Below are 25,669 nucleotides of genomic sequence, written 5' to 3'. Positions count from 1 at the left end.
GTGGCTTCCACGTCTACTACTTATAACTTTGTTCTTGGGTGCATGGCCTACATACAATCAGGGCATGTTGTCAATTTCAATGTTGGCTACCACTACGTGTGTGCTTTCAAGTTTCCTGTCCATTGCATGGACTGAAATGCTATCGTTATTACACCCCTCATTTTCTGTGCGTACAAGCTGTCCATGGAAAGTACATCATGAAGATCGACCCCTCCCGTCCCCAGAACAAATGCATTGATCACCCAGGTCTTACTGTCTGAACCTTTCCCAACGTTCTGTGACACAGCAAAACAGTTTTATAAATAGAGCACGTGTGCGCTGGTTCTTGCTCTACTTTTGGCGGATCCAAGATGCCGGCTGCATCCAAACAATCTGACGCAGAACACGTCTCTCAGCAGCCAATGAGCAGAGACGTCGCGTATCCGCGGTCATGACGCCAGCCCCTTAGCCAATCGGTATCTTGTCCGTGGACCGAACAGGGAAGTGTGACCGCGAAGCGGACATAGCACACATTTTTTCAGACCTACTTTTTGATAATTTTAAACAAAAGTACTGCACGGCAGGTCGCCAAATTTACAAAAGCACGCTTTCTGGACCAAGCCCCTGTACCTGCCACAGATTTCGTGAAAATCCGTCCAGCGGTTTGAACTGTAGCCATGCGCAAAGTTTTTCCCCCATTCAGTCTATGGGGAAAAAAAGACGTTTTGGGACCCCCCCCCCTATAACTTTTACCCCCCTGGACCAAACATCTCCAAACCTTGCAAAAAAATTCAGAGTGGCCCACATACTTTTTTTGCAAAGTTTGGTGAGGATTCGGAGCGAAGTTATAAGCTGCCCAAAAAGTGCTCTTCCTATAGAAACAGCAACTTAACCATAACTACACGGCCACTGCCGTGAATACCAGAATAGAATACCAAGCAGTTAAAGCATGCCTATATATATATTTCAAGCATCTGAATCTATGAAAGATCCAATGCTGGAGAAGTCTTAGTTACTTACTTGTAACTGTATTTCGAGTGGATTGTGTCCTCCAACGTATTCCTCATATTAGATGTATTCCATCCAGCTTTAGCTGCTTCGGAAAGAATTTTCGGCAGAGGGCGTCGTTGTCGTTGAGTCGATGGTCCCTCGAAGGCCTCCGTCGAGGGTGACATCATTGGGTGTATAAGTAGCACGCGTGGCGCCCATTGGCCTCGGTTCCATTTTTCTGCAGTATATGTTGCTTCGGAGATTCGGCGTGCCTCGAGTTCTGTGAGAATAAAGTAAATATAACGAATGTGTCCTCGTCATCGACGCAGACGATGACCCCGGGTTTCAAGAAGTGCAAATCGTGCAATTCAAACATGTCTATCACAGACCCACACAGAGTGTTTGTGGTGCCTCGGGGAAGGCCACGACATGGAGGCCTGTACGAAGTCTCAGGCGATGACGGGGGAAGGACTTGCGAGAGAGGTGGGGAAAACTACAGATAGGTTGTAAATCCGACTGTAAACCTTCTAGTGTCGAGTCGAGGTCCCGTGAGGAGAAGTCTCCTCGACGTGAAAGGCATCGGTCCAGGTCCCGAAGCGATTCCCATCGGTCATCGTCTTCGACAAAAAAATCGAAGAAACTATGCCACAGGTCCTTCTCCACCTCGTCCTCAGACGAATCCCCAAAAAGGTTGAAATGCCCCACTAAACATTCGTCATCCAAAGAATGGGAAGCATTCAGGGTCAAAATGATGGAGGTGTTCAAGAAAGTGAAGGCCTGGTCCGCGCCTTCTTCGGAAGCCGGCCGAGAGTGTCATCGCTCTGAAACTTGCGCGCCTTCGAGCCCGGGTGATCGAAAGAGGAAGGATATAGAACCTTTTAGGATGCCGAGCGAGAAGAGCCAGTCGAGTCGACCGCTCAAAGTCACCGACTCTGTCCGAGACCGAACGCACCTCGAAGGGCAAGTCTTTGAAGAGCGCCTCGACGCCCTCGAAGCTGGCGCCGTCGATGACGGGTATTACGTCGACGCCTTTGTCGACATCGACCCCCGAAGCCCTCGGCGCAAAAGGCTCCAGTTCGGCCAAGTCAGCCAGAAAAAGGGAAAGAGGAGGCTAAAAAGACCTGTACTGCCTTCAGGACCCATTAATACTCCTCCTCCACCTCTCCCAGGAAAGGTTTTCAAACCTCTTCCTAGGTAGGAATTAAAGTCCCTGACCTCAATCTTCGAGGAACAGGAGAAATCTGATGAGAAGAGTGTACCCTTTGGGCTGGAATATGGCACCCCAAATGTCCCAGAATGTCTGATTTCAGAAGAAAGCAGGATGAGGGATCTGGTTGAATCACTACACAATGCAAGTGGCATTGATACATCTCATGAAAATGACTTTGGTAGGCCTGAACCAGGAGAGCATGCCAGTCCATCATACCGTCGGCTAATGACAAAGGTGGTAGATTACTTGGGATGGACCAGATCACCAACCCAGTTCATGGAAAATGATTTGACAGACATATTGGATCATGGTCCTACTGAAGACCCAATACTACCCTTTCACGTAGCCTTGCAAAATAAGGTGGCCAAAAATTGGGAGACTCCGGATTCTATTCTGCCAGTGAATAAATCCCTCACTTCAAAATACCACCCTGCCAGTAGCGACCCCGGCTATCTGTCTAAACATCCCACTCCTGAGATTTTGGTCATACAGGCAGCCACAGCTTCTAACAAACTGGCGTACCCTTCTATCCCTCCGGACAGGGCTGATGAGCATGTGGATGGCTGGGTACGGAAGGTATTTTCAGCTGGGTGTATGGTGTTTAAAATCAGCCAACTCCACATGTGCCTTGGCAAAGTTTTCGTACACTCTGTGGGAGTGGCGTTACAATGGTGGCAGAGCACATACCAGAAGGGGACGAAAGGGAAGGATTCCTAGCCATCGTTAGAGATGGGAAGGAAGCCATGCAGGAATCCCTTGAATCTGTTTTGGACACTGTAGATAGTGTGAGCAGGTCCATGGGCACTAGCACGGTAATGCGCAGATTTGAGTGGTTACGGAAGTCGGGTTTCACACCAGCCGTACAGAACCGCCTTCTGAACATGTCCTTTGACGTGTCTGACCTTTTTGGCAGCAAGGCTGACGAGAGCCTTGGGAGGACGCAGACCTCAAAAGCAGCTGGCAAGTCTTTGGGAGCTGCTATTGGGCAACCTCAGCCTTTTTGTGCCCCAGGTCAGTCTTGGAGCTGACGATTCTATCGTTACTACTCCTCCTATGGAAAGGCGAGAGGAATAGCCAGTCAAAGGGGCCAGAGAAAGGGCACTCGCTACAGCCTCTTTTCCATCAGCGGCCGCAGCAACCGCCACAAAACCACTTTCAGGACTTGCATCACAAGACACCTGTAGGAGGCAGGCTGTCGCAGCATCTGCAAGAATGGCGAGCCATTACTTCAGATGTTTGGGCTCTAGAAATAAAAGCCCGAGGTTACTGCCTTCCTTTTCTAACGCAACCTCAAAGCAATCCACCAGGGAGACACCCTTTAAAGTTTTCCTCCTCTCCTACAGCAGGAAGTTCTAACCCTGCTGGGGAAAGGTGCTATAGAACCAGTACCTGCAGCGGAGAGGAACAAGGGATGATACTCCCCGTATTATTTTGATCCCCAAAAAGGACGGAGGACTGAGACCCATCTTGGACTTAAGAAACTTGAACAAGTTCCTTAGGAAGGACAAGTTCAAGATGGTTACCCTTTCTCAGATCCTTCAGGCCCTTCAACTTCAGGATTGGTTGGTGTCATTGGACCTCCAAGATGCTTATTTTCATGTGCCGATTCATCTCAAGCACAGACAATATCTGAGGTTCGTAGTTGGCGACTCACACTATCAGTTTCGAGTCCTGCCGTTCGGATTGACCTTCGCCCCGAGGGTCTTCACCAAACTGATGGTAGTAGTGGCAGCGCACCTCAGGAGAGGGGGGATTCACGTCTAACCCTACCTAGACGATTGGTTGATCAGAGCACGTTCTGCCGAACAGGCACTGGATCGCCTGAAAGTCACCTGCCACTTCCTCCACAGACTGGGCTTCTCCCTCAATTTCAAGAATCACAAATGACACCTCAACAGCTCCAGTACATAGGAGCTGTATTAGACACATCCCTGGGAAAGAGCTCGCCTCCCAGATCAAGGGCTCAAGACATTCTTCAGATGGTTTCAAAATTCCAAAATGCCCAAAATCTCTAGGTCTACGACTTCTTAAGGTTACTCGGCCTCATGGCATCCTGCATCTTCCTGGTGCCGGAGGCACGTCTGAGGATGAGATCCCTTCAGTGGGCTCTAAAAACTCAATGGTCCCAGTTCTCAGGTCAAATTATGGATCTTCTCCAGATTCCGAACAAGGTTCGACAAGACCTTCTATGGTGGACTTGCACAGAGGAGAACTTTTTTGGCAACCATGGTCGGAGATCACAGTAGTGACGGACGCCTCACTCATGGGGTGAGGAGCTCATGCCAACGATCTGACAATCGGCGGTAGTTGGTCTCCATCGGAGTCCAAACTACACATCAACCTTTTAGAGCTGAGCGCAATCGGACTAGCGCTGAAAGCTTTCCTGCCATCTGTCAAGGGAAAAAATGTCCTGATAATGACGGACAACACAGTAGCCATGCATTATCTAAACAAAAGAGGTGGTGTAGGGTCACTACCTCTGTGCAGAAAGGCAATGCAGCTCTGGTATTGGGAAATTCAGGAAGGAATCTCTTTAACGGCAGTTAATCTAGCCGGGGAGGAGAATATGACGGCAGATGGTCTGAGAAGGCAGAGCACAGTGTCCCACGAATTGGAACTGGATCAGGAAGTCATTCATGAGATCTTTGCCCTTTGGGGAACCCCTCAAGTAGACCTATTTGTGACCGGAATCAACCGGAAGTGCAAAAGGTATTGCTCAAGGGAATTTCCCCCGAGAGGAGCCCTGGGGGACGCGTTCATGGTGGAGTGGAATTTCCCACTATTGTGTACGCGTTCCCTCCGATTCCTGTGATTCCTTGGGTCATCAGGAGACTGAGACGGTTCGGGAATTGCATGATCCTAATTGCCCCGGATTGGGCCAGGAGAACGTGTTACCCGGACCTTCTAGACATGTCCACCTGTCCCCCAGTACGTCTTGTTCTCCATCCAGAGGTCAAAACGCTCAACCTTCACGCTTGGTATCTGAAAGGCTGAGATACAAGGATTGGGACCTTCAAGATGACGTCATGGAGGTGTTGCTTTTAGCAAGAAGGCCAGCAACAAAGTCTCTATACCGTTGCCTTTGGAAAAAGTTTTGCAACTGGTGCAGAGAAAAGAATGTCGATCCTTTTCTATGTTATTCCGGAAGTACTGTCCTTCCTCCTGTCCCTAGCGCATAGAGGTCTAAATGTTGGAACCATTAAAGGTTATCTTGCGGCGCTTTGGCTTGGAAGCTTTGGCTTATCTCAGCGTTACCTGCCACTCCCTTCAGGGACTGGGCTTCTCCCTCAATTTCAAGAAGTCGCATATGATACCTTCCCAACGGCTCCATTACATCGGGAATGTTTGGACACATGCTTGGGGGAAGTGCTCGCCTCCCAGGGAGAGGGCTCAAGACATTCTTCAGATGGTAACCACATTTCAGAGTGCCCAGAGCCTTCCAGCCTTTGAATTCTTGAGGTTGCTTCATGGCATCCTGCATTTCTCTGGTGCCAGAGGCCAGTCTGAGAATGAGATCCCTTCAATGGGCTCTCAGGACTCAGTGGTCCCAGTTCTCAGGCAAGATGTCGGATCGCCTTCAAATTCCAGTCAGGGTCTCACAGGATCTTCTGTGGTGGGCCTGCGAGGATAATCTTATGAAGGGATAACCTTTTTGGCAACCGTGACCGACGCTTCCCTCAGAGGGTGAGGAGCTCACGCCAACGATTTGACCATCCGCAGTCGTTGGTCTCCATCAGAGTCCAAACTACACATCAATCTTTTGGAGCTGTGAGCAATCAGGCTAGCACTGAAGGCTTTCCTGCCATCTGTACGGAGAAAGACGGTCCTGATAATGACTTGACAACTCAGTGGCCATGTATTACCTCAACAAGAGGAGTCAAAGGGTCACTGTCTGTGTAGAGAGGCAATGCGGCTCTGGTACTGGGCAATGGCAATTCAAGAGTGAATCTCCATGGTGGCTGTTCACCTAGCCGTAGAGGACAACACGTTGACGGATGCTCTGAGCAGGCAGAGCGCAGTCTCCCACTAGTGGGAACTAGCTCAGGAAGTCCTTTGGGAGATCCTCGACCTTTGGGGAACCCCTCAAGTGCATCGGTTTGCCCCCGGATGTTCTCTCACGAGAGGAAGGTCAGGTTCTCTATCCAGAGTTCAAAACTCTCAACCTTCACTCATGCTTTCTGAAAGGTTGGGTTACAAGGATTGGGACCTCCCGGATGACGTAATGGAGGCGTTGCTTTCGGCCAGGCGGCCGGCAACAAAGTCTCTGTACCGTTGGAGTAAGTTCTGCGACTAGTGCAAGGAAAAGAATGTTAATCCTTTTCAATGTTTAACTCCGGATGTTCTATCCTATTTGCTTTCTTTAGCACACAAGGGTCTTGGGTGGGAACCATCAAAGGTTACCCAGCGGCGCTCTCTATCTTTAAGTGCTCGTCCGAAGAATGCTCTTATTTTAAGATTCCACTGGTTACTCAGTTTCTAAAGGGGCTCACAAATGTGTTCCCGCCATGACCGTTTCAGGTTCCGGTTTGGGACCTTAAGTTGGGTCTTGAAATTTCTGATGGGTGCTCCATTTGAACCATTGCACTCATGTCCGTTAAGGTTTTTGACCTTTAATACTTTTCTATTGGTAGCTATTACATCTGCACGTAGAGTGAGCAAATTGTAGGCTCTTCTAAGCCACCCTTTACTGTATTCCACAAGGATAGGGTTGTGTTGAGGGTCAGACCTTCCTTCCTAACTGAAGTAGTATCTGACTTTTATTTAAGTCAGAAAATTGTGCTGCCTGCCTTCTATCCTGCTCCGCATCCTAGTAAGGATGAGGACAGGCTTCATTTGTTGGATCCTAGGAGAGCGTGAAGCTTTTATATTTTCAGAATGTCCAGGGTGAGAGTGGACGACAAACTCTATGTGGGGTATACAGGGCACAAGCTAGGCCAGACTGTTTCTGAACAGACCTTGTCTAGGTGGATCATCCTCACTATGGTATCTGGTAATAAAATTGCGGCAAAAATGCTGTGGTTTGACCCTGTAAAGGTGTATCCGATTATAGCATTTAAGGGAAGCAGGGGTTGCAGGGGTGTCCCCCGCGCCCCTTAAATGGTATAATGTATCCGGGGTTGAGGCGGTGTGTCCCCTGCATCCTTTTACATGATTGTGGCAGCAAAACCACACAATTTTTGCTGCAATATTTTGTATTCACGGCCATTTTTGCTGCGATTTTAAGACATGGAACCCTCACTATTTCTGAATGCTATAGATTTGCGGGCAAGGACCCTCCTGAGGGCTTGCATGCTCATTCCACCAGAGGCATGTCTACGTCGACAGCCCTACAAAGGGGTGTCCCTATTAAAAACATCTGTGATACTGCAACATGGTCTTCGATACACACGTTTACTAAGCATTATTCCCTGGATACTTCCCATGCTCAGGATGTGGCGTTTGGTGAGGCAGTGCTTTACTCTGCCCTTTAAATTATAAAGTACAAAATTCTTCACCCTCCTCCAAACATAGATACTGCTTTGGGAGTCTGTCAAAGATGAGGAATACGTTGGAGGACACAATCCATTGGAAGAACAAGTTACTTACCCATGGTAACGTTCTTTCGACTGGATGTTCCTTCAACGTATTCCTAATGGCCCTCCGAACCTGCCCCTCTGTAGAATTTCCCATGCTATTACAGCTTTCGTTCCCACAAGGCTGAGTATGGTCAGGCCCGATTTGTGGCCATTTCTGCTACACGAGGAGGGGGAGAAAACCAGAACTGAGGCAACGGGCGCCATGCGTTTTACTTATAACATCCAATGACATCACCCTCGATGGAGGCCTTCGAGGTGCAGCGACCCGATGCCATCGACGCAGGGAGCCCTCTGACAAAATATTTCCGAACCAGCCGAGCTGTGGACACTACATGTCAAAGATGAGGAATACGTTGGAGGAACATTCAGTGGAAAGATCGTCACCAGGGTTAAGTAACTTGTTGTTCTGTTTTAATTCCCTTCAACCTTAGAGACCCCCAGCTCTTTGCTTGCCTTAGGACTTTTTATTTTTAACCCTAGAGTGACTGAGACCTTTTTCTCACTCCTGCATGTGTTTTGACCTGATTTGGTTTTTGTGTTCCCCGTTTTTGGAGTCTGACACATTCCATAGGAATCTGCTTTTTGAATAGCGACACACAGCACCTTCAGTGCAGTGTCACTGAGAAATAGTTTATATTTCTCATAAGGTTTAAATACCTTTTCTTGTGTGAACTACACATCCCAAGAATAGTAAATTGAAATTGACTTTACTTACCTTTTGTCTTTGTCAGTCCATCACACATCATCTTATGTGGAGTGCTGCGGGATTACCCTCACTACATTAAATGGCTGATGGCAGTGGTTTCATTTTTCCTACCATTGTGCTTTTCTACCGCAGGCTGAACCCTCAGCTGCAGTACAGCACCCCTGAAGTAATTCTCCCCGACAGTTGGTAAGATGCATAGTTTTAAGTAAGTCAGAAATGTCAACTTTAGAGGATTCTCTAAAGCTAACTCCTATAGACTGATTTTGCTGGATTACAGCTTCGGATACCTGACTTGACAAGTCTTTTGAAGGATTTGGACACATTACTTGTCCTTCAGACTGGCTTTGATTGGGTATGAGAACTGACGATGAGGATGCCTGTGTTGCCTTCAAAATCTTATGTTGAGCTTTTAATAATTTATCAACACATGCCTTCTGAACTCTGTTGCAGTTAACTGTGGGTTTAATTAAAGGACTACTAACAGTGGGTTTTTCACACGTTCTGAAAAGTCGAATGGGTGCCAGCTATGTTGGATGGCATGCTGGAAATGCTGCATCACACACCCTGGTAGCTTTAACATGTACAGAGCCGGTATGTAAAAGAATTTGAGATGTGCTATCTGTGGCAAAACAAACTTAACCATCAGAAAGAATATTATCAAAGTTTAGTACGCTATTCTCTTAGTACGAATGTTTTGGGCTTCCAGTTGGCAAAGCCGACCCTTTTTAAAGCTGCATCTTGAATATCTCACCAGTGGCTCTACTCTTGGGTCCCAGTGTCACACCTTTGTTTTGTGGAGCACTCCCCTGCCTCATCAGGATCTCTCACTTTGTTGAGCACCCCTTCTCATGGACCGCTCATCCCTGCTCCCTCTGTCTCCTAGTCTCCACTCAATCTAGGGTATAACCCCTAGGGTATAATCGAGCCAGATTCTGAGCACTTCCTGTGCACCATACTTTCTGACATGGCTCCTCCTGTGTACAGCTTTTGTCAGCACAGTATCTACATCTTCTGATGCCTAAAGATAATCCTTCTCGATTTGTCAATGTTTCCTTCTTACATCTATTAGGGGGTCCTGTTTGTTTAGGCAGTCTCCTGATGGCCCCGACAGATGTTCATTTTCAAGGGCATGTTGTTTATAGCAGTCCATGCCAGTGATCGAGTAGCTAATCCCTTGTTATGATATTTGTACAGCACCTTATTGCCATTGTCACGGCTTCAAAGCATTTTGGGGTGTGTGGCTCTTCAGTAGATGCTATTCTGAACATACATGAAAATCAACATAGTATTACATTGCTTGCCACTATAAAATGTATATTGGCGAATGTCCAATTTTTAGCTGGGATGCATAATGACAATATGCTGGCTCTTGTATGTAAAGCGTTTAGGCCCAGCATGGATCTGTGGCTGTGATAGGTGGACTGAATTTTGTTGTGGGATTCGGCCATATTCTAAAGAGCACAGCACTAAAGGATTTCCAGGAGGTGAGTAGAACGGATTCCATCAATCCCAAAGGCAATTGTCTATAGTTGAGGTCCCCGAAATACTTTACATGCATATCACAAGCACTTTATGTACATGTTTAGTATAAATGTCAGTAATACATTGCACTGCATGTCCACTTATCAAGACAGTGTACAGTACCACTGTACTATGAATAGCATTGGATAAACTCAGACATGTTAAATTCATGCAAGCTAAACATCAGTTTGTTCTTCTCAGCAGCGCTTTGAAGTCTGGGATTGTCTGATATGTATATTTAAATTGTAAATGCACTAAATGTAAACCAATTCATTGATTTATGTTTGCATCTAGGTGCATTGACATTCAGCAGAGCAATGAAGTGGAAAGGACACAAGCCCTTCGGTTAGTCAGAAAGGTAACCATTAAGGATGCATTTTACAACTAACTTTGCGTTTGCTTTCTATGAGGTTACTATTCTGTACCTGCTAATGTAGAGATTCATATTTCAGGTATTAAAAGCAAACATTGCCATTTGTGTAAGGAAGAGAAAATATTCTGTAATGGAGCCAGATAATGCCGTAACATGGCAAAGGGTTGGCATATTTGATATGTTATACAGTTCTTAATCTGACCCTTCCAACTTGTCTCTCATTCCTCTACTCTGGGACACCTAAGGACAGGGAATGGGGATGACTTTATTTCTTCACCCCCTCCCTCCACTGTGCTGGCTACCTACCAGCATCACATTTCTGTAACCTTTATACTAGACTTTTAGCAGTGTTCCATCACCCATCCCACCAAACAGTCCAAATGTCTCTTTGGGGTAGCTGAGAAACTATGGGTCATACAGAGATCAGTTTTACCACTCCCTTTGCCTTACTGCCTTTGTGGAACATCCAATGTGCTTGTGGGCAATTGTGGTAAGATCATTTTTCTGTATGTTCCTTACTGAACCCTATAGCTGCGTTTACTTCTGTGATCCTTCTTCATTGGGGTTCATGTGTAGACATAGAGCAGCCTACAAGGTCCGACTGCATGGACTGCCTAGAAGTCTGGGTCTGATTGATAACATGACTGCATGAGAACTGGAACTGACCATATCACCTTACACACATTCCCCAGGAAGTAATGTGATATTTTGGGAAGGCAGGTGGGCAGGGGCCTTGCGTGAGCCAACATCTTCCCTTTATCATGTATTTGGTACGGCTTTGGTTGAGGAAACTGGTACAGCTGAATATTGAAAACCATTGGAGCTGTAGAAAGGAGAAGGATAAGTTGGCTACCCTAACTTCCTCTCCCATCCGCTAAAGCTGACCACCTGGCTGTCACCCCACACACCCTACCGCCACTGTCGCACAAGCGCAGTGCGTTCCATGCACACGCAAGCGCCCGACCTCCGCAACAACCTGCCACCATCCAGATGCATCACCCCCTCAGGTATGGCCACACAGCTCACAGCAGCTGTCTAACCCACGACAATCGTATTCTGAACTTGCCATGGTCTGCTGCACGTTGCTTACGGCTGCACACCTCTTTGAACTACATTGAGACTTAATGCTACTCTATGCACCTGCTTGTACCGCTAAATGCATATTTGAATGCCTCCGATTGTTGCTCGTAGCACCTAGCTGCACCCACCCCGGTTTGCCCATTCTGAACTATTTGCTACACTTAGCTTCCGCCTCTACTGCCACTGAATGCCTCTATTGTTGCGCTCTTGCACCCTGAACTGCTTGGTACACCTAACATCTAACCTGTCTCTACAGGCCTTTCCCACTGCGAGACCTTTGATGCCACAGTTATCTGCCGGCACATTGCATTTTGCCCCATTTTTTGATTTTCGAATCTAGGCAGGTTGCCTCAGTTGTTATTATCTGCCTGCACATTGCATTTTGCCCAGCATCAGCCTATGTGTACCCCACCTGTAATAATCGACATCTAGTATATGCATGCCCTGCAACTTGACATTGTATGCCCTGCTTCTGATGGCAGCACTAGCCATGCGCGCCCTGCCTGTGACAGCTGCATCCAGACTATCTGACCATTGCCTTAGCTCACTCGTGCCGCACTGACATAGACAGTACATGTTAACCCCTCCGACTAGGTTGGCCTCTACACTTGACACCCACTCCTCAACCACCACCAACAACATTTTCCTACCAGGCATCTACTCAGTACTGCTGAGAACTATTCTCCACCTTATTAATTCTTCATGCTATACCAATTCTACCCTTAGCTCGACCACCATAAGCACCACCCCACCTCCCTCCCCATTGAGCCGTACACCACAACCATGCTGAGCCAATTCTCTCTACCATGCTTCCTCCCCGAAAGAAACACCAGATTAGGGGGCAGACTACCTAGAATATACAAGCCCCTAGCCATGGACTCTATCCAGTCCAAACTGACCAACCGCTCCACTACCAATAACACCTGTGCCAACCTCACGCTAAAAAGACTCAAGTCCAGCCCACCTAATACTACGACCAATCACAAATCCTATAACACAACAACCACCCCCACTAAAACTACCGCCCCACATATAAAAGGTGCCCTCATTAACACACACTCCATAATAGCTCATGCTACAGATATAGCAGACCTCATTCTAGCAGAAGATGTTCTAGCCATAACTGAATCCTGGCTCCACGCAGCCGCAGGTCCAACCCTCTCGCTAGCCATCCCCGATGATTATACCATCCTCCGAGCGGATAGAACAGAATCCAGAGGCGGGGGCCTGGCCGTAATTGCCAAAACTCACCTCAACATTAGACTCGACTCCTCTTCCCATCTCCCATCATGTGAATCATGTGAATCACTCACAGCTAAACTGCCTACTGCCAAGTTCCAAACGATATCCATTCACTTACTCTACAGACCTCCTGGACCCTTAGGATCCTTCGAGGAAGACCTCAGCACCATCCTCACCAATAACCTAAAAAACTTCTCCCTGTACCTCCTCCTAGGGGACTTTAACCTAGGCTTTAAAGACCCCAAAGATCACCAGGCCACCCTCATTAACAATACTCTGTCTGAACTAGGCTTTACCCAAAAAGTATCTGGTCCACCCATAACAAATGGAGAACCCTTGACTGGGTAGCAGACTATAACTGCGCGGCCTCCATCACCAACTCTCCCCAACCATGGTCTGACCACCATCTCCTCTCCTTTACCCTCGAAGCTTCGAGCCCCACCACCAATAATATGGTAGCCGCAGCCATCCCCACGAGAAGTAAGAAAAATATTACAGTGGAAAAATTGATCCCTCTCATCCTCCCAACGCTTAACCAACTCCCTGCTACCTCCAACCCCTACAACCTCGTAGAAAGCTACAACAAAACCATGGCCACAGCCTTAGACTCCATTGCTCCACTAAAACTAAGAAAATGTAAACCGAAAAAGCACCTCAACCAATGGTTCTCCAGCCACCTTAAAGCTCTTAGATCAGAAAAATGCAAAATGGAACGAGCCTGGAAACAGTCTCCCACAGACCATAACAAGATAGTGCTTAATAAAATAACGTCCAACTACAAAAAAGAAATCATAGCTGCTAAACAAGAGTCTTACAACCAGAGAATTGCACAGTCCAATTCCAGCACCAAAGAGCTGTTTACGATCATTAAAGAACTGGAAACACTGGTGCTTATCCCAGACACCTGCGTGAAGGACAAACGATGGTGCACTAGCGTCCAAAACGCCCTAAACAATAAAGTCACAGGCCTACAAACTAAAATTAAAAATAAGAAAGAATCCCTAGCGTAACCAACCAACCCCACTAATACCGCCCCGCGCCCCACACCCCAACACCCCCGACCCATCCCCTTTCGCTTCAACTTTTCCAAAGTCTCCACTCTTGAAGTGGAAAAAATCATTCTCAGCCTAAAACCCTCTGTCAGGGCGACCTTTGCCCCCCACAAATCATCAAAGATGCAGCAAGAGACCTCTTGCCATTCATCACCAGACTCATTAACGCCTCCTTCTGCACAGGTACCGTCCCCAGCAACCTTAAAGAGTCCTGGGTCCTCCCCCTTCTCAAAAAGCCCTCCCTTGACCCCTCCATTCCCACTAACTACAGACCTATCACCACCGTCCCATTCCTGCTCAAGATATTAGACAAGAAAGCCTACCAACAAATCCAAAAATACCTTGAAATAAACCAACTCCTAGGTATTCGGCAATCAGGCTTCAGACCACAACACGGGACAGAAACGGCCCTTATCGACCTGAAAGCCCAAATTGACATCCTTAGAGACAATGGGAAAACTGCCTTAATACTTCTCCTGGACCTTTCTGTGCCATTCGACCTAGTTGATCACAAAATATTATGCAATCACTTGGACTCAGCTGCCCACTGCTCCCAAGAAGCCATCGGCTGGATCGAGTCATTCCTCAGCAACTGATCCATGCGGGTCTTCTCCACCTCTGCTGCCGCCAACCCCATCCCCGTCACATGTGGAGTCCCCCAAGGTTCATGCGTCTCCCCCACACTGTACAACGTGTTCACGAAGCCCCTGTTTGATGATCTAGATGGTCTGGGTATCACCTACACTAATTACGCTGATGATGCACAGATCCTCATCCCGTTGACGAGAGATTACAACCAGGATTTGGCCTTGGTGAACAAGGTGTACCTCATCATCTAGGCATGGATGGCTTCTCACAGTCTATGCCTGAATGATAAGACTGAACTCCTCATCCTTGGTTCCACCTCAAACTTAACCAAACTGGACCACAACTACACCAGCTTCATTATAGACAGGAACACGATTAAAGTAGCCAAAGAAGTGAAAACTTTCGGAATATACATAGACTCCTCCCTTTCCTTCCATAAACAGGTTAGCTCTATGGCATCTTCCACGGCCTACACATGTAAGCTGATAAGAGCAGCCAAACCCTTCTTATCCTCCCAGAACAGTATTACGTTAGCCAGAGCCCTTGTATTATCAAAAGTGGACTACTGTAATGCCCTCTGCGTGGGAGCCAGCAAGCAGGTCACCAACAAAATAAAGATGCTACAAAACAACGCTCTTAGAGCAGCGCTCAGTATCCCTAAGAGAGAACACATCTCTAACATTAGGAGAACCCATAATTGGCTCACCACCACAGACAAAATCTTGCTCAAAGTAGTCTCACTAACACACAAATGTCTCAACAACTCTGCCCCCGGCTACCTAGTCGATAGAATAAGCAAATACACCTCTAATAGACCTCCCAGAACTTCCAACGCAAACCTGCTCACAGTTCCCAGATTCAAACGCACCAAAATGGGTGGCAACAGCTTCCAGATGAAAGCAGCCCAACACGGGAACTCCCTACCACCCTCCCTAAGGACACCACAAACATACACACACTTCAGACGCAACTATATCCACTGGATAAAGAACAATGATCACTAATACTATCCAGCCCACCGCACCGCTGCACAACATGTAAAATATGCTCTTTTGTAAATTTGTACACTTTTTGCCTTGTTTGTAAATTTGAAACCTTGTGCCTTCCACTGCCCATTGTAATTACTGTAATGTAATATAACTAACTGTAATGCATAGTAACCTGTAACCACGCTGTGAATAACTTGTTGCTCCTGCGCCCTCATACCCCCGGGTCTGGTGCGCAACACAAATGAATAAACTAAACTAAACTAAGGAATAATCGGTAACCCATGTCCTCAAAAGCTTCATAGAAACTCAACAGGTACACAGGCATGGGGATACTGTGTACCTGTACCGGCACAAGGGCAATACGGCAGTGGGGGTACTGGTTACACCTGAAGTAGTTTCCCTTTACCTCAGAATTTGGTGTTTCCTTAACCTAAAAATGTGCATTCACATATGAAGCAACTTTTATTGCCATGGTCATTGTATACTCAATGTTCTCTCAGTCATGAACCAGCCGACCTCCGAGGTGCTCAATCTCTGTGGTTTGAGGGCGCCGGCTCTTCAGTGCATACAGGTTTTGTGGGGGCCAGTGGAATGGGAAGTAGAGTGGCTTTGCTTGCCTTCATTCTAGATTTGCTGGTCGATGTGCAGTTCTACTTCGACGAGATCTTTCATAGTAGCTTGGGAAGGATGCACATGCACCAGTAAATTTTGGAGTTCCTTACAAAACCAGTGGTCTGAGATTCCGCTGACCAATTAAATTCGATAAGTGTGCAATATAGGCAAGGAAGTCCCACGCACTCTGTTGCCACTTCCTTGTCCTAGAATAAGGAACTACTAGAAAATATTTTCTTGACCTGAAAACTACATTTTGGGTTGTACTTAAGGATGGGCACGGTGGTCATCTGACATTAGTAATTGTGTGGCCCTCGTCAGATGTGTCGCTTCAAAGTGTGAAATACACAGGGAAATGAAGTATATCTTAAGTTTGGTGTACTTCATATTTATCAGGGTCATTGTAGAAATGCTCTGGCGTTGGTAGATTGTAGATGGCGTTTATGGTTTCAGGATTTGGAACAGGCATGACGAGGGAAAGGAGCCAGAGCAACTGACTTTGGACCCACCAAAACTCCTGTGTACTTTGTTTGAAATGTTCAATGGGTAAGAAAAATTGAAATGTGCAGAAATGTTACTAAGTGCGCAGGGAAATCATCAATTGCATAAAAGAATGGCCTGAGAGCGGATATCATTAAGATCATATTTCTGAGCGTTTTGGGGTTAAAAAAGAAAGCAGATCAAAAAACAGTAAGCTGTAGTCTCCAAAATAGTTTGTTTTTGATAGAAGGTAATTGATGTTGCGCATTCAATTTTGGAAATGTGTAAGTTGGAGAAGGACCCATATGCAACTTTGTACTCTGGGAGTTAGTTTTTCTGAATTGCATACTTCAATTAACAGCCTTTATTAAGGCAGGAGGAGGAGCAGGAGGAGGAGGAGTACTACTTCTGGCAGTCTAAAGAGCGCTTCAGGCATTCAAACCCCTCCTTTCCAACCAGTCAGTGCAGATCCTAACAGAAAATTTGGAAATGGGCACTCAAACACAAGATTTACCTGTCATCCCAACATGTTCCAGGGGAACTCGACTCGCTAGCAGATGCTCTGAGCAGAGATCCCACTCCCAGAGGAACACAAGTGGCGACTACACAAAGAGGTCGTAAGCGACCTCTTCTCTCAGTGGGGTTTCCCCACTATAGATCTATTTTCCACAAGCGAAAACAGGCAATGCACAAACTTCGTATCCAGGTTCCCCCAGCCAGGCTCCAAGGAGAACGCCCTATGGATGACTTGGTCAGGGATATTTGCTACGCTTTTCCACCAACCCCTCTGATGAGGAAAGTGGTGAACAAGATCCGCAGGGAACCGATGACGCTCATCCTGGTTGCTCCTATGTGGGCGAGACAACCATGGTATCCACACCTACGCAAACTGGCGGTGTGCGACCCCATCAAACCCCTGTGCTGGTACAACCTACCCTCACAGCACAAGGGGCTAACGGTGCATCCTCAACCCAACTCGATGAACTTCGCTCCCAAAGTCATAGAGTTTGGACATCCCAATTTACCTCAGAGATGTATGGATATCTTGAAAGAGTCAAGAAAACCTAACACGTGGCACTGTTATTATGATAAATGGAAACAATTTTTAATTTGGTGCCACAATAAGCAAATCAGCCCTGTTGATTGTACTCCTTCTAATGTGGTCACCTATATGCGCCACCTACTGGATGCAGGGTTAGTGTTTCACCTGGCTGCTTTATCAGCCTACACCACTTCCCATAACAAGGTGTTATGGTGGAAAGTGCCAGTCGTCAAAGCATTTATGGAAGGGGTAAAGAGACTCCACCCTCCAATTTCTAACCCACCACCATTTTGGGACCTTAATGTGGTACTTGCTAAGCTCATGGGACCTCCCTTTGAGCCCATGCACAAAACTAGTCTCAAACACCTGACTTATAAAACTGCCTTCTTAGTAGCCATCACCTCCATAAGAATGGTCAGTGAAATTCAAGCTCTGTCAGTGCAGGATCCTTTCTTTACTATTCATAAGGATAAACTGGTTTTACGCACTCACCCTAGGTTCTCACCTAAGTTCATTTCCAAATTCCATGTTAACCAGTATATTGAGCTACTGGCCGCCTTCCAAGAACCCAAAAGCTCTGCTGAGGTGAAACTCCACACACTAGATGTGAGTAGGGTGGTCCTCTACTACGTAGACAAGACCAGGCCACTAAGAAAGACAGATCAGCTGTTCGTCTACATAGGGCCAGGCAGAGAAGGAGATTGCATCCCTTTCATTGCAAATGTACCCCTGGACAGTATTTGCAAAGCAGCTAGATGGAGCTCTATTCACACCTTTACTCAGCACTACTGCATTGACACTCATTACAAGACCGATACTCAAGTGGGGCAAGCGGCTCTAAGACATTTGTTCGCTCATGACCCTTCTAACATCCCACTTCCTTCTAACACTGCTCGCTAATCTATGCACAGCATGTGATCTAAGCATATTCCACAAGCCTCCGAAGGGATATATTACTCACTGTAATCGTATTTCTGATGCTTGTACCTGCTTATATTCACATGCGCTCGCCCTTCCTCCCCTCTGAGAGAAGGCACATGGATGCTTGTAGTCTTATCTGCTTGGATACTCTGTACTCGTGCCACTCCTCATGCTACCCCTCATGTCAGAAAAAATACAAGCAACAGGTTTTGACAAAGCCAAACGGTTGTACAAGTTTCAAAAGTTAATCAAACTTTTCAAGTGTGGAGATAGTGGGCAGATAGGTATTGCTACAACATACCACCCGTACTCTTGTTTTGTTTTTCTTCACACTTGGCAGGGGGCGGGGGAGGGGTCGCCTAAAGACGGTTTTCCTGTCGTTGGTCCTGGTCGAAGAAGCCCAGGAGCTGCAGGTGCAAGAAGAGTTCTGGTCGGATACAGGAGCTTGGTGCAACCTCTTTGTTAGGGAGAATTCCCTGTTAAGGCTAATTTCCCAAACCTAGTGAGTCCCCCAGCAGCTTTGCTGGATTTTTGGGGTTTATTTTTTTCTCCTGCTAAGAGTGAGACTCTTTCTCCCACTCCATGATTTGGGAATGTGACTATGTAATGTGTTTTATGGGCTATGAGGTCTTTTACTCCATAGGGCATCATGTGTTTTTGGTATGTGTGTTACACAGCACCCTCAGTGCAGTAACACAGGGGTGTCATAGTGACCCCCAAACATAGACTCCATACCCTGGAACTGACTGTCTCCCAGGGCATGTAAAGTCACCATTGGCTTTACTAGTTTTAAATTGTGAACAGAACCAGTACAAACCATCATATTGTGGAAGTACTGGTAGGGGTAATTTGATTGCCCCTGGGTCTAGTTTTTCAAGGGAGCACTGTCCAGTCCCCCCTTGTCGAGTTTCTGGCTGGTGGCAGTGGATTCAACAATAATTAGGGAAATCAGGTAAGGCTAAAGGTTCATAGGGAGCAAACCTGACATATCTTAAATAAGAACAAAACCAACAAGGCTCCCACACCTATGATCGGTTTGTGCAAGTAATTCTCTGGATAGTGTTAGGGTTATCACAGTTGCAAGAACAGTTCAACCAGTAGCAAGTCGAAGTTCAAGGAAAATACAACCTGACTTCATAAATAATGCTGTTAAAATGGGTAATAGTTAATAGAAAATGTAATGTTTAAAAACAAATACATAAAACTGACATAAAATCTAACAAAGTGACTAGTGCTCATAAAAGTGCGAAGTATTAATCACCACCAATTGGCAATGTGCAAAATGTGCTGTAAATCTGTTTCGAGGGGATTGGGTCCTCCGACGTATTCCATATCTATGACAGGTAATGTACACAGCTGTGCTGCTTTGGAAAATCTTTGGCGTCTGCGTCCTGCGTCGATGCGCCGTCCCTGAGGACCTCCTCCGACGGCCATCACCCAATGTGATAAGTAGGACGCACGACGCCCATAGCCTCAGTTCCGTTTTTTCCGCGAACTTGTTTGCTTCGTGAATCTCAGTACGCCGCGACTCGTTGGAGTTTGCGGTTTTCAATTCTCGGTTCGTTGAACCTGTTCGGTTTGTGTGAAGACCTGTTTGTGGCGATGTCTTTCTCATCTTCAACCCCGCGTCCGGGCTTCAAGAACTGCAGGGACTGTGGGTCCAAGATATCGGTCACAGACTCGCACGACGCCTCTGGTGCCTCGGGGAGGCCCATGATACGGACAACTGTGTCGACTGCCAGTTGCTCACGGCAAAGGCCTTGCGGGAACGCAAGAAGAAGCTGTCGGTAGGCCGGGTGTCTATGCCACGGAAGTCGAGGTCTGCGGGGCTTTCGACAGATGACTCGAGGGGTGACTCTCTGCGTCATCGTCGGAAGTCCAGTGGGTCTCCTTCCAGGAGTCGGTCCTGCCACTCCTCTGCCTCTTCGAGACATTCCCGGAAGCGCCGGCATAGGTCGCCTTCCCCGTCCTCTTCCGAGGACTCCGCCCGTCGGCGAGTCGCTTATCCCTCCATGCAAGCGACAACGGAGGAATGGGCTTCCTTCGGGAAGCAGATGCTAGCGATTCTTGAATCGCAGGACACCGATCCGTCCGCGCCTCTGAGTGGGGTCGGTCGGCACCGGTCGAGGGACACCGTCCGTACGCCTTCGGGCTCGGGTGGTCGGCACGGCTCGTGGGAGAGGTCCTGCTCGGACAAGGGTAGCCGTTCTCGCCATGCCCGTTCCAGGTCCCGGTCCTCGACGCGCTCGAGACCGCGTGATCCTGTGCCGTCTTCGAAGAAAACGTCGACGCCTGTGGCGCCGAGTTCGTTGACGATTTCTCTCGAGGCTCCGCCTCCGAGGGGGTCGTCGACGCCTAGGTTGTAGAGAGACACGCTCGGAGCTCTGGCTTTGAGGCCTGTGACGACGACGCCGATGCTGGCGGTGCTGCAGCTGACGCCGATTCGCTCGACGCCGATTCGCTCGACGTCGATGCCTTTTCTGTCGACACCGGCGCCGACTCATTCGGCGCCCTTGACGCCTTCTGAGGCGGTGGTGTCAGAGGGGCCCCGTGGCACGGGGTTTGCCCCTAGAAAGGCTATGGCTAAGGTCAGGCACTGCTTTGGTCCACAGAGGTCTTCCTCTCCCCGCCTGGAGTACATTACAGAGGGTGATGAAGGCTCTGATGGGGGCTTGGTTCCGGTTACGGTTCCAGATGACCTTATCTTGGGCCATAGCTAGTTTTATGATCTGCGGCAGTCGCTGCATGATGCCAGTGGACTGGACACCTCTCCGGAGGTGGAGTTTTGTAGGCCGGAGCCTGGCTCTCATGCCGATTCTTCATATCGGCGCCTTATGTCTCGGGTCACCGAGTACTTGGGTTGGTCAGCTCCCCCAGGGGAGTTCGTTCAGGATGATCTCACGGACATCCTTGATCTCGGTCCCCCCACTGACCCGGTTTTGCCTTTTCATATGGCTCTGTAGAGAAGGGTGGCGGCAGCTTGGACTGCTCCGGAGAGTCTCCCGGCAGTGGGCAAGTCTTTGTCGCGAAAATACCGTCCAGCCAGTAGCGACCCCTGCTACCTGTTTAGGCACCCCACTCCGGAGAGTTTGGTGGTGCAGGCGGCTACGGCCCCGGCAAAGCAGGCGTCATATCCTACCATCCCTCCGGATAGGGACGACAAACGTTTTGACGGCTGGGCGAAGAAAGTGTTTCCTTCTGGGGTTATGGCACTTCAGGCGGCCAACTCATATGTGCCTTGTCTCGTTTCACACACACTCTGTGGAACTGTGTTGCGTTAGCGGCTGAACATATTCCCGAAGGGGATGAACGGGATGGTTTCCTTGCTATGGTTCAGGATGGCAAGGGTGCTATGTGTGAGGCCGTTCAGTCGGGTTTGGACTTGGTGGATTGTGTCAGCCGGTCCATGGCAGCGAGCAACGTAATGCGCAGGTTTGCGTGGTGCGGAAGTCTGGGTTCGCTCCTGATGTGCAGTCCCGGCTCCTCAACATGCCCTTTGACGGTGAACACCTTTTTGGCAGCAAGGTTGACGAGAGCCTTGAGAGGTTGCAGACCTCCAAAGCTGCAGCAAAGTCGCTGGGCACTGCAGTTCGCCAACCTCTGCCTTTTCGGCCTAGGGGACAGCAATGGAGGGGAGGTTCCTTTCGCTATTACTCGTCCTTCAGTAAAGCGAGGGGAGCTAGCAGTCAAGGAGGCCATCGTAAGAGTGCCAGAGTGCCCTCGGGCAACGCCGCAGCCACTACCACTGAGTCATGAGGCCAGGTCCCATGGTTCGCCGGTTGGGGGAAGGCTGGCGCAGCATCTTGCAGAGTGGCAAGCCATTACTTCGGATGTGTGGGTTCTGGAGATCATAACCCACGGCTACTGTCTTCCTTTTCGGAAGAGGCCGTACGACAATCCACCAGGGAGCCTCTCTTTGAAGAGTCCGGATCCGCTCCTTGTGCAGGAAATTCAAGCCCTGCCCCATAGAACTGGAGCCTGTAGCGGAGAGGAACAAGGGATGGTATTCCCCTTATTTTTTGATATTGAAGAAAGACGGGGGGATTGAGACCCATCATGGACATGGCGGTTTGAACAAACTCCTCAGGAAGGACAAGTTAAAGATGGTGACTCTTTGTCAAGCCCTCCAGGCCCTTCAACTTCAGGACTGGTTGGTGTCTCTCGACCTCACGGATGCTTACTTCCATGTGCCGATCCATCCCAAGCACAAGAAGTACCTGAGGTTCGCGGTTGGCGACTTGCTATTTCAGTTTCGGGTCCTGCCGTTCGGATTGACCTCCGCCTCAAGGGTTTTCACCAAGCTCATGGTGGTGGTGGTGGTGGCAGCGCATCTCAGGAAAGGGGGGATTCACGTCTACCCCTACCTGGACGATTGGTTGATCAGGGGGAGCTCTCCCGAGCAATCCTGGATCATCTGTCCGTCACCTGTGTTAGGCGGAAACCTGTGCAGTTCCCTCTGGGACCACTGCAAAAGATTTAGGACTACAGGTGTTTGGCGGTGAACCCACTTGGTAGCAGTCTGTACCACACAGATTCACTTGGTAGCTGTGGCTGAGCAGTCAGACTTCCCTCAAGAAGAGTTGAGCAGTATGTGGTGTATACAAAATAGGGCAATTCTTCCCAGCAAGACAAGCAAATGCGCAACGAGGCTTAGTGTAAAGATATTAAGTTATTTATTTATAACAAAACATCTATGAAAAACACTATGGCGAATTCACGGCAAACAAATCAAACACAATTACTCTACGAAGAAGAAACGATCAATTCCCTAGCAATATTTCGACAAGTCTAGGTTCTACCGGCACCACTTATTTACAGACAGAGGTGTATACCTCAACCTAGATGATACTCTAATATTAGTTAGGACGGGAGAGAAAAAGATAGGCAGGTTATGAAATCAACACAGTTCAATACTTCACGGGCAAGTTGTACGGTAAGAAGGCAAGAACCACAATAGATCGTAAAGTTCAGAGGCCAGGCCCACTCGGAGAGAGGCAAGGCGCGATGTCCCAAAAAGTCTCTAGTGGAGATGCATTCAAGTCTTTGTAGCAAATTGTTATCGGCAGATTGAACCAGTTCAGAACAATAAATGAGAAAAGCTTGGAGGCGACCCAACGGAACGGAGAGGATTAAGACACCTCACTCGAACCGATCGAAAGGGAAGCCAGGCAGACACGGTACCTTGTTGTGGAGAGGCGTCTCCTGCGGGAGCAGTTGTTCCTGGAGGTGGATGCACGTCGGGTCTTTGCCAAAAGTAGAGATGATCTCGTCGTCGAAGAAAAGTGAAGTCCGGTGCACCACCAGGGAAGAGGCCAGCCGCGGAGTGCTCCGTCACAAGACACCACCTTTTGGTCGCGTTACAGGGGTAGTGGCTATCCGGTTGCCGAGGTGCTCTGCACGGGCAATTCGACCACTGCGTCCTGAGGCGAATAAATAGCAAAGGGGACTGGTTGTTCCCACCAGTCAGGGGAAGAGACTCTCCGGCAGGGAGATCTCCTCTGTTGTCGGGAAGTGGTGAGTCGGTTCCGCAGGGCTCCACCGGAGGTGTCGTCGTGCAGGTCGGCTCAGCGTTACCCTCGTCGGATTCTTAGGTCCTGTGGCGACTTCTGAAGATCCAGTCCCCAAAGCCCTGCTTTTATGCAGAAAACTCCCATTCATTCAGCCTAGCTGTCAATCAACACATGCTAAGTGGTGAGCGGGAAAGCTCACCACTTGGGCCAATCACTCCAGAGTGCGACCGGAGTTGGCAAGGCAACTCGGTCCAGGGTTCCTAAACCCCCTCCCACACCCCTGTGGTAACCCAGACAGAATGGCACCACTTTGGAGGGTCTCTGTACAGAGCCCGCCAAAAGTGGAACAAAGGGCTCGACCTTTGGTTTAGGAGTCACAGAGACGAACACAGACGCCATTTTAAACCGAGTTCTGGCAGAAAATACCACCCGATAAACTTATTTAAGATAAGTAGATCGGTGGTACGTTAGAGATTAACGAGAAAAAGCATCAATCTCCAACAATGGGACGAATCCCATAGGGTTATGTTCGGGGTCGAACATAACTAGTAGTTTCCACTGCCACCAGCCAAAACTCGACGAGGGGGGAAGGGACAGTGCCCCCTCGAGTAACAGATCCAGGAGTAATCGAATTACCCCTACTAGTACGTCCACAATAAGATGGTTGGTACTAGTTCTGTTAGTAAATTTAGGTCTAGTAAAGCCAATGGTGACTTTACATGCCCGGGGAGACAGTAGTCAGTCCCCGGGTATGGAGTCTATGGTGGAGGTCCGCTAGGGCCCCCAGTGTTACGGCACGTAGGGTGCGGTGTAACACGCATAGAAAAACATATGAGACCCTATGGAGCAAAAGACCCCATAGCCCATAGAACACGTTGACATTCAAAGGAATTACACAGATTAATGTCCAAGAGTGGGAGAAAGAGTCTCACTCTTGGTAGGATGGAAAAAAACAAACTCCCGAAATCCAGCAAAGCTGCTGGGGGACTCACTAGGTTAGGAAATTCAGCCTAAACAGAGAATTCTCCCTAACAACCTGCCACTCCCTTCACAGGCTGGGCTTCTCCCTCAATTTAAAGAAGTCCCATTTGACACCAACGCAGCGGCTCCAGTACATTGGAACATTGAAATTGAGTACATGTCGTTGTTATATTATTTTTTCCTATGGGTGTGCTATTGATTAGTACACCGCCATGAGTGTGACATGCTGCAGTGGTTGTGGCCAGGGCCTAGAGTCTTGGATGCATGGCCGTAGACTGTAGGCCAAAGGCCATGCACCCGAGAGCAAACTTGTCAACTCTACAGTTATAAGCCAACATGGATTTTACATAGTGCGGTGGTTGTGGACAGGACGTAGAGTTTTGGGTGCATGGCTACAGGCTCTATGCCTTACACCCAAGTATGTACACACTGCCCACAACTGCTGCAGCATATCATATTCACACATCACACCCATACAATCGACTCTGTATCTGGATTGTGTGGGCAGGGCCTAGAGTCTTGGCTATAAATTGAGTACATGCTACAGTTGCAATGTTTCGTTGTATGGGAGTGCTACTGATTTATAAGCAACCATGGGTTTAAAATGCAGTTGTGGCCAGGGCGTAGAGTCTTGGGTGCATGGCCGTAGGCCATACTTCCAAGACTCTAGTCCCTGGCCACAACCACCTCAGCATGTCGCAGCAATGGGTACACCTGTACCCATTGCTGTGTATAACGAATACAATAGTATTCATTATCAATCAGATGATTGTGGGGAGTGTGTAGAGTCTTGGCTGCATGGCCAAAGGCCATGCAC

General features: G+C 48.2%; 1 protein-coding gene across 2 annotated transcripts in view; it reads left to right on the top strand.

Annotated features, from left to right (window-relative positions):
- Window positions 1-25,669, top strand: part of RICTOR (RPTOR independent companion of MTOR complex 2) — a 1,615,046-nt gene that overhangs the window by 96,659 nt on the left and 1,492,718 nt on the right. For both annotated transcript variants that reach the window (XM_069627164.1, XM_069627163.1), the window contains exon 6: window positions 10,277-10,340. In XM_069627164.1, the coding sequence (XP_069483265.1) occupies window positions 10,277-10,340 (64 nt within the window). The remainder of the gene's footprint in view (window positions 1-10,276; window positions 10,341-25,669) is intronic.

Source organism: Ambystoma mexicanum, chromosome 6p, assembly GCF_040938575.1.
Source record: "Ambystoma mexicanum isolate Mex_15411 chromosome 6p, UKY_AmexF1_1, whole genome shotgun sequence".
In the NCBI taxonomy this organism is placed as follows: domain Eukaryota; kingdom Metazoa; phylum Chordata; class Amphibia; order Caudata; family Ambystomatidae; genus Ambystoma; species Ambystoma mexicanum.
Note: the sequence above shows the minus strand (reverse complement) of the source record. Positions and strands in the feature narration are given on the sequence as shown.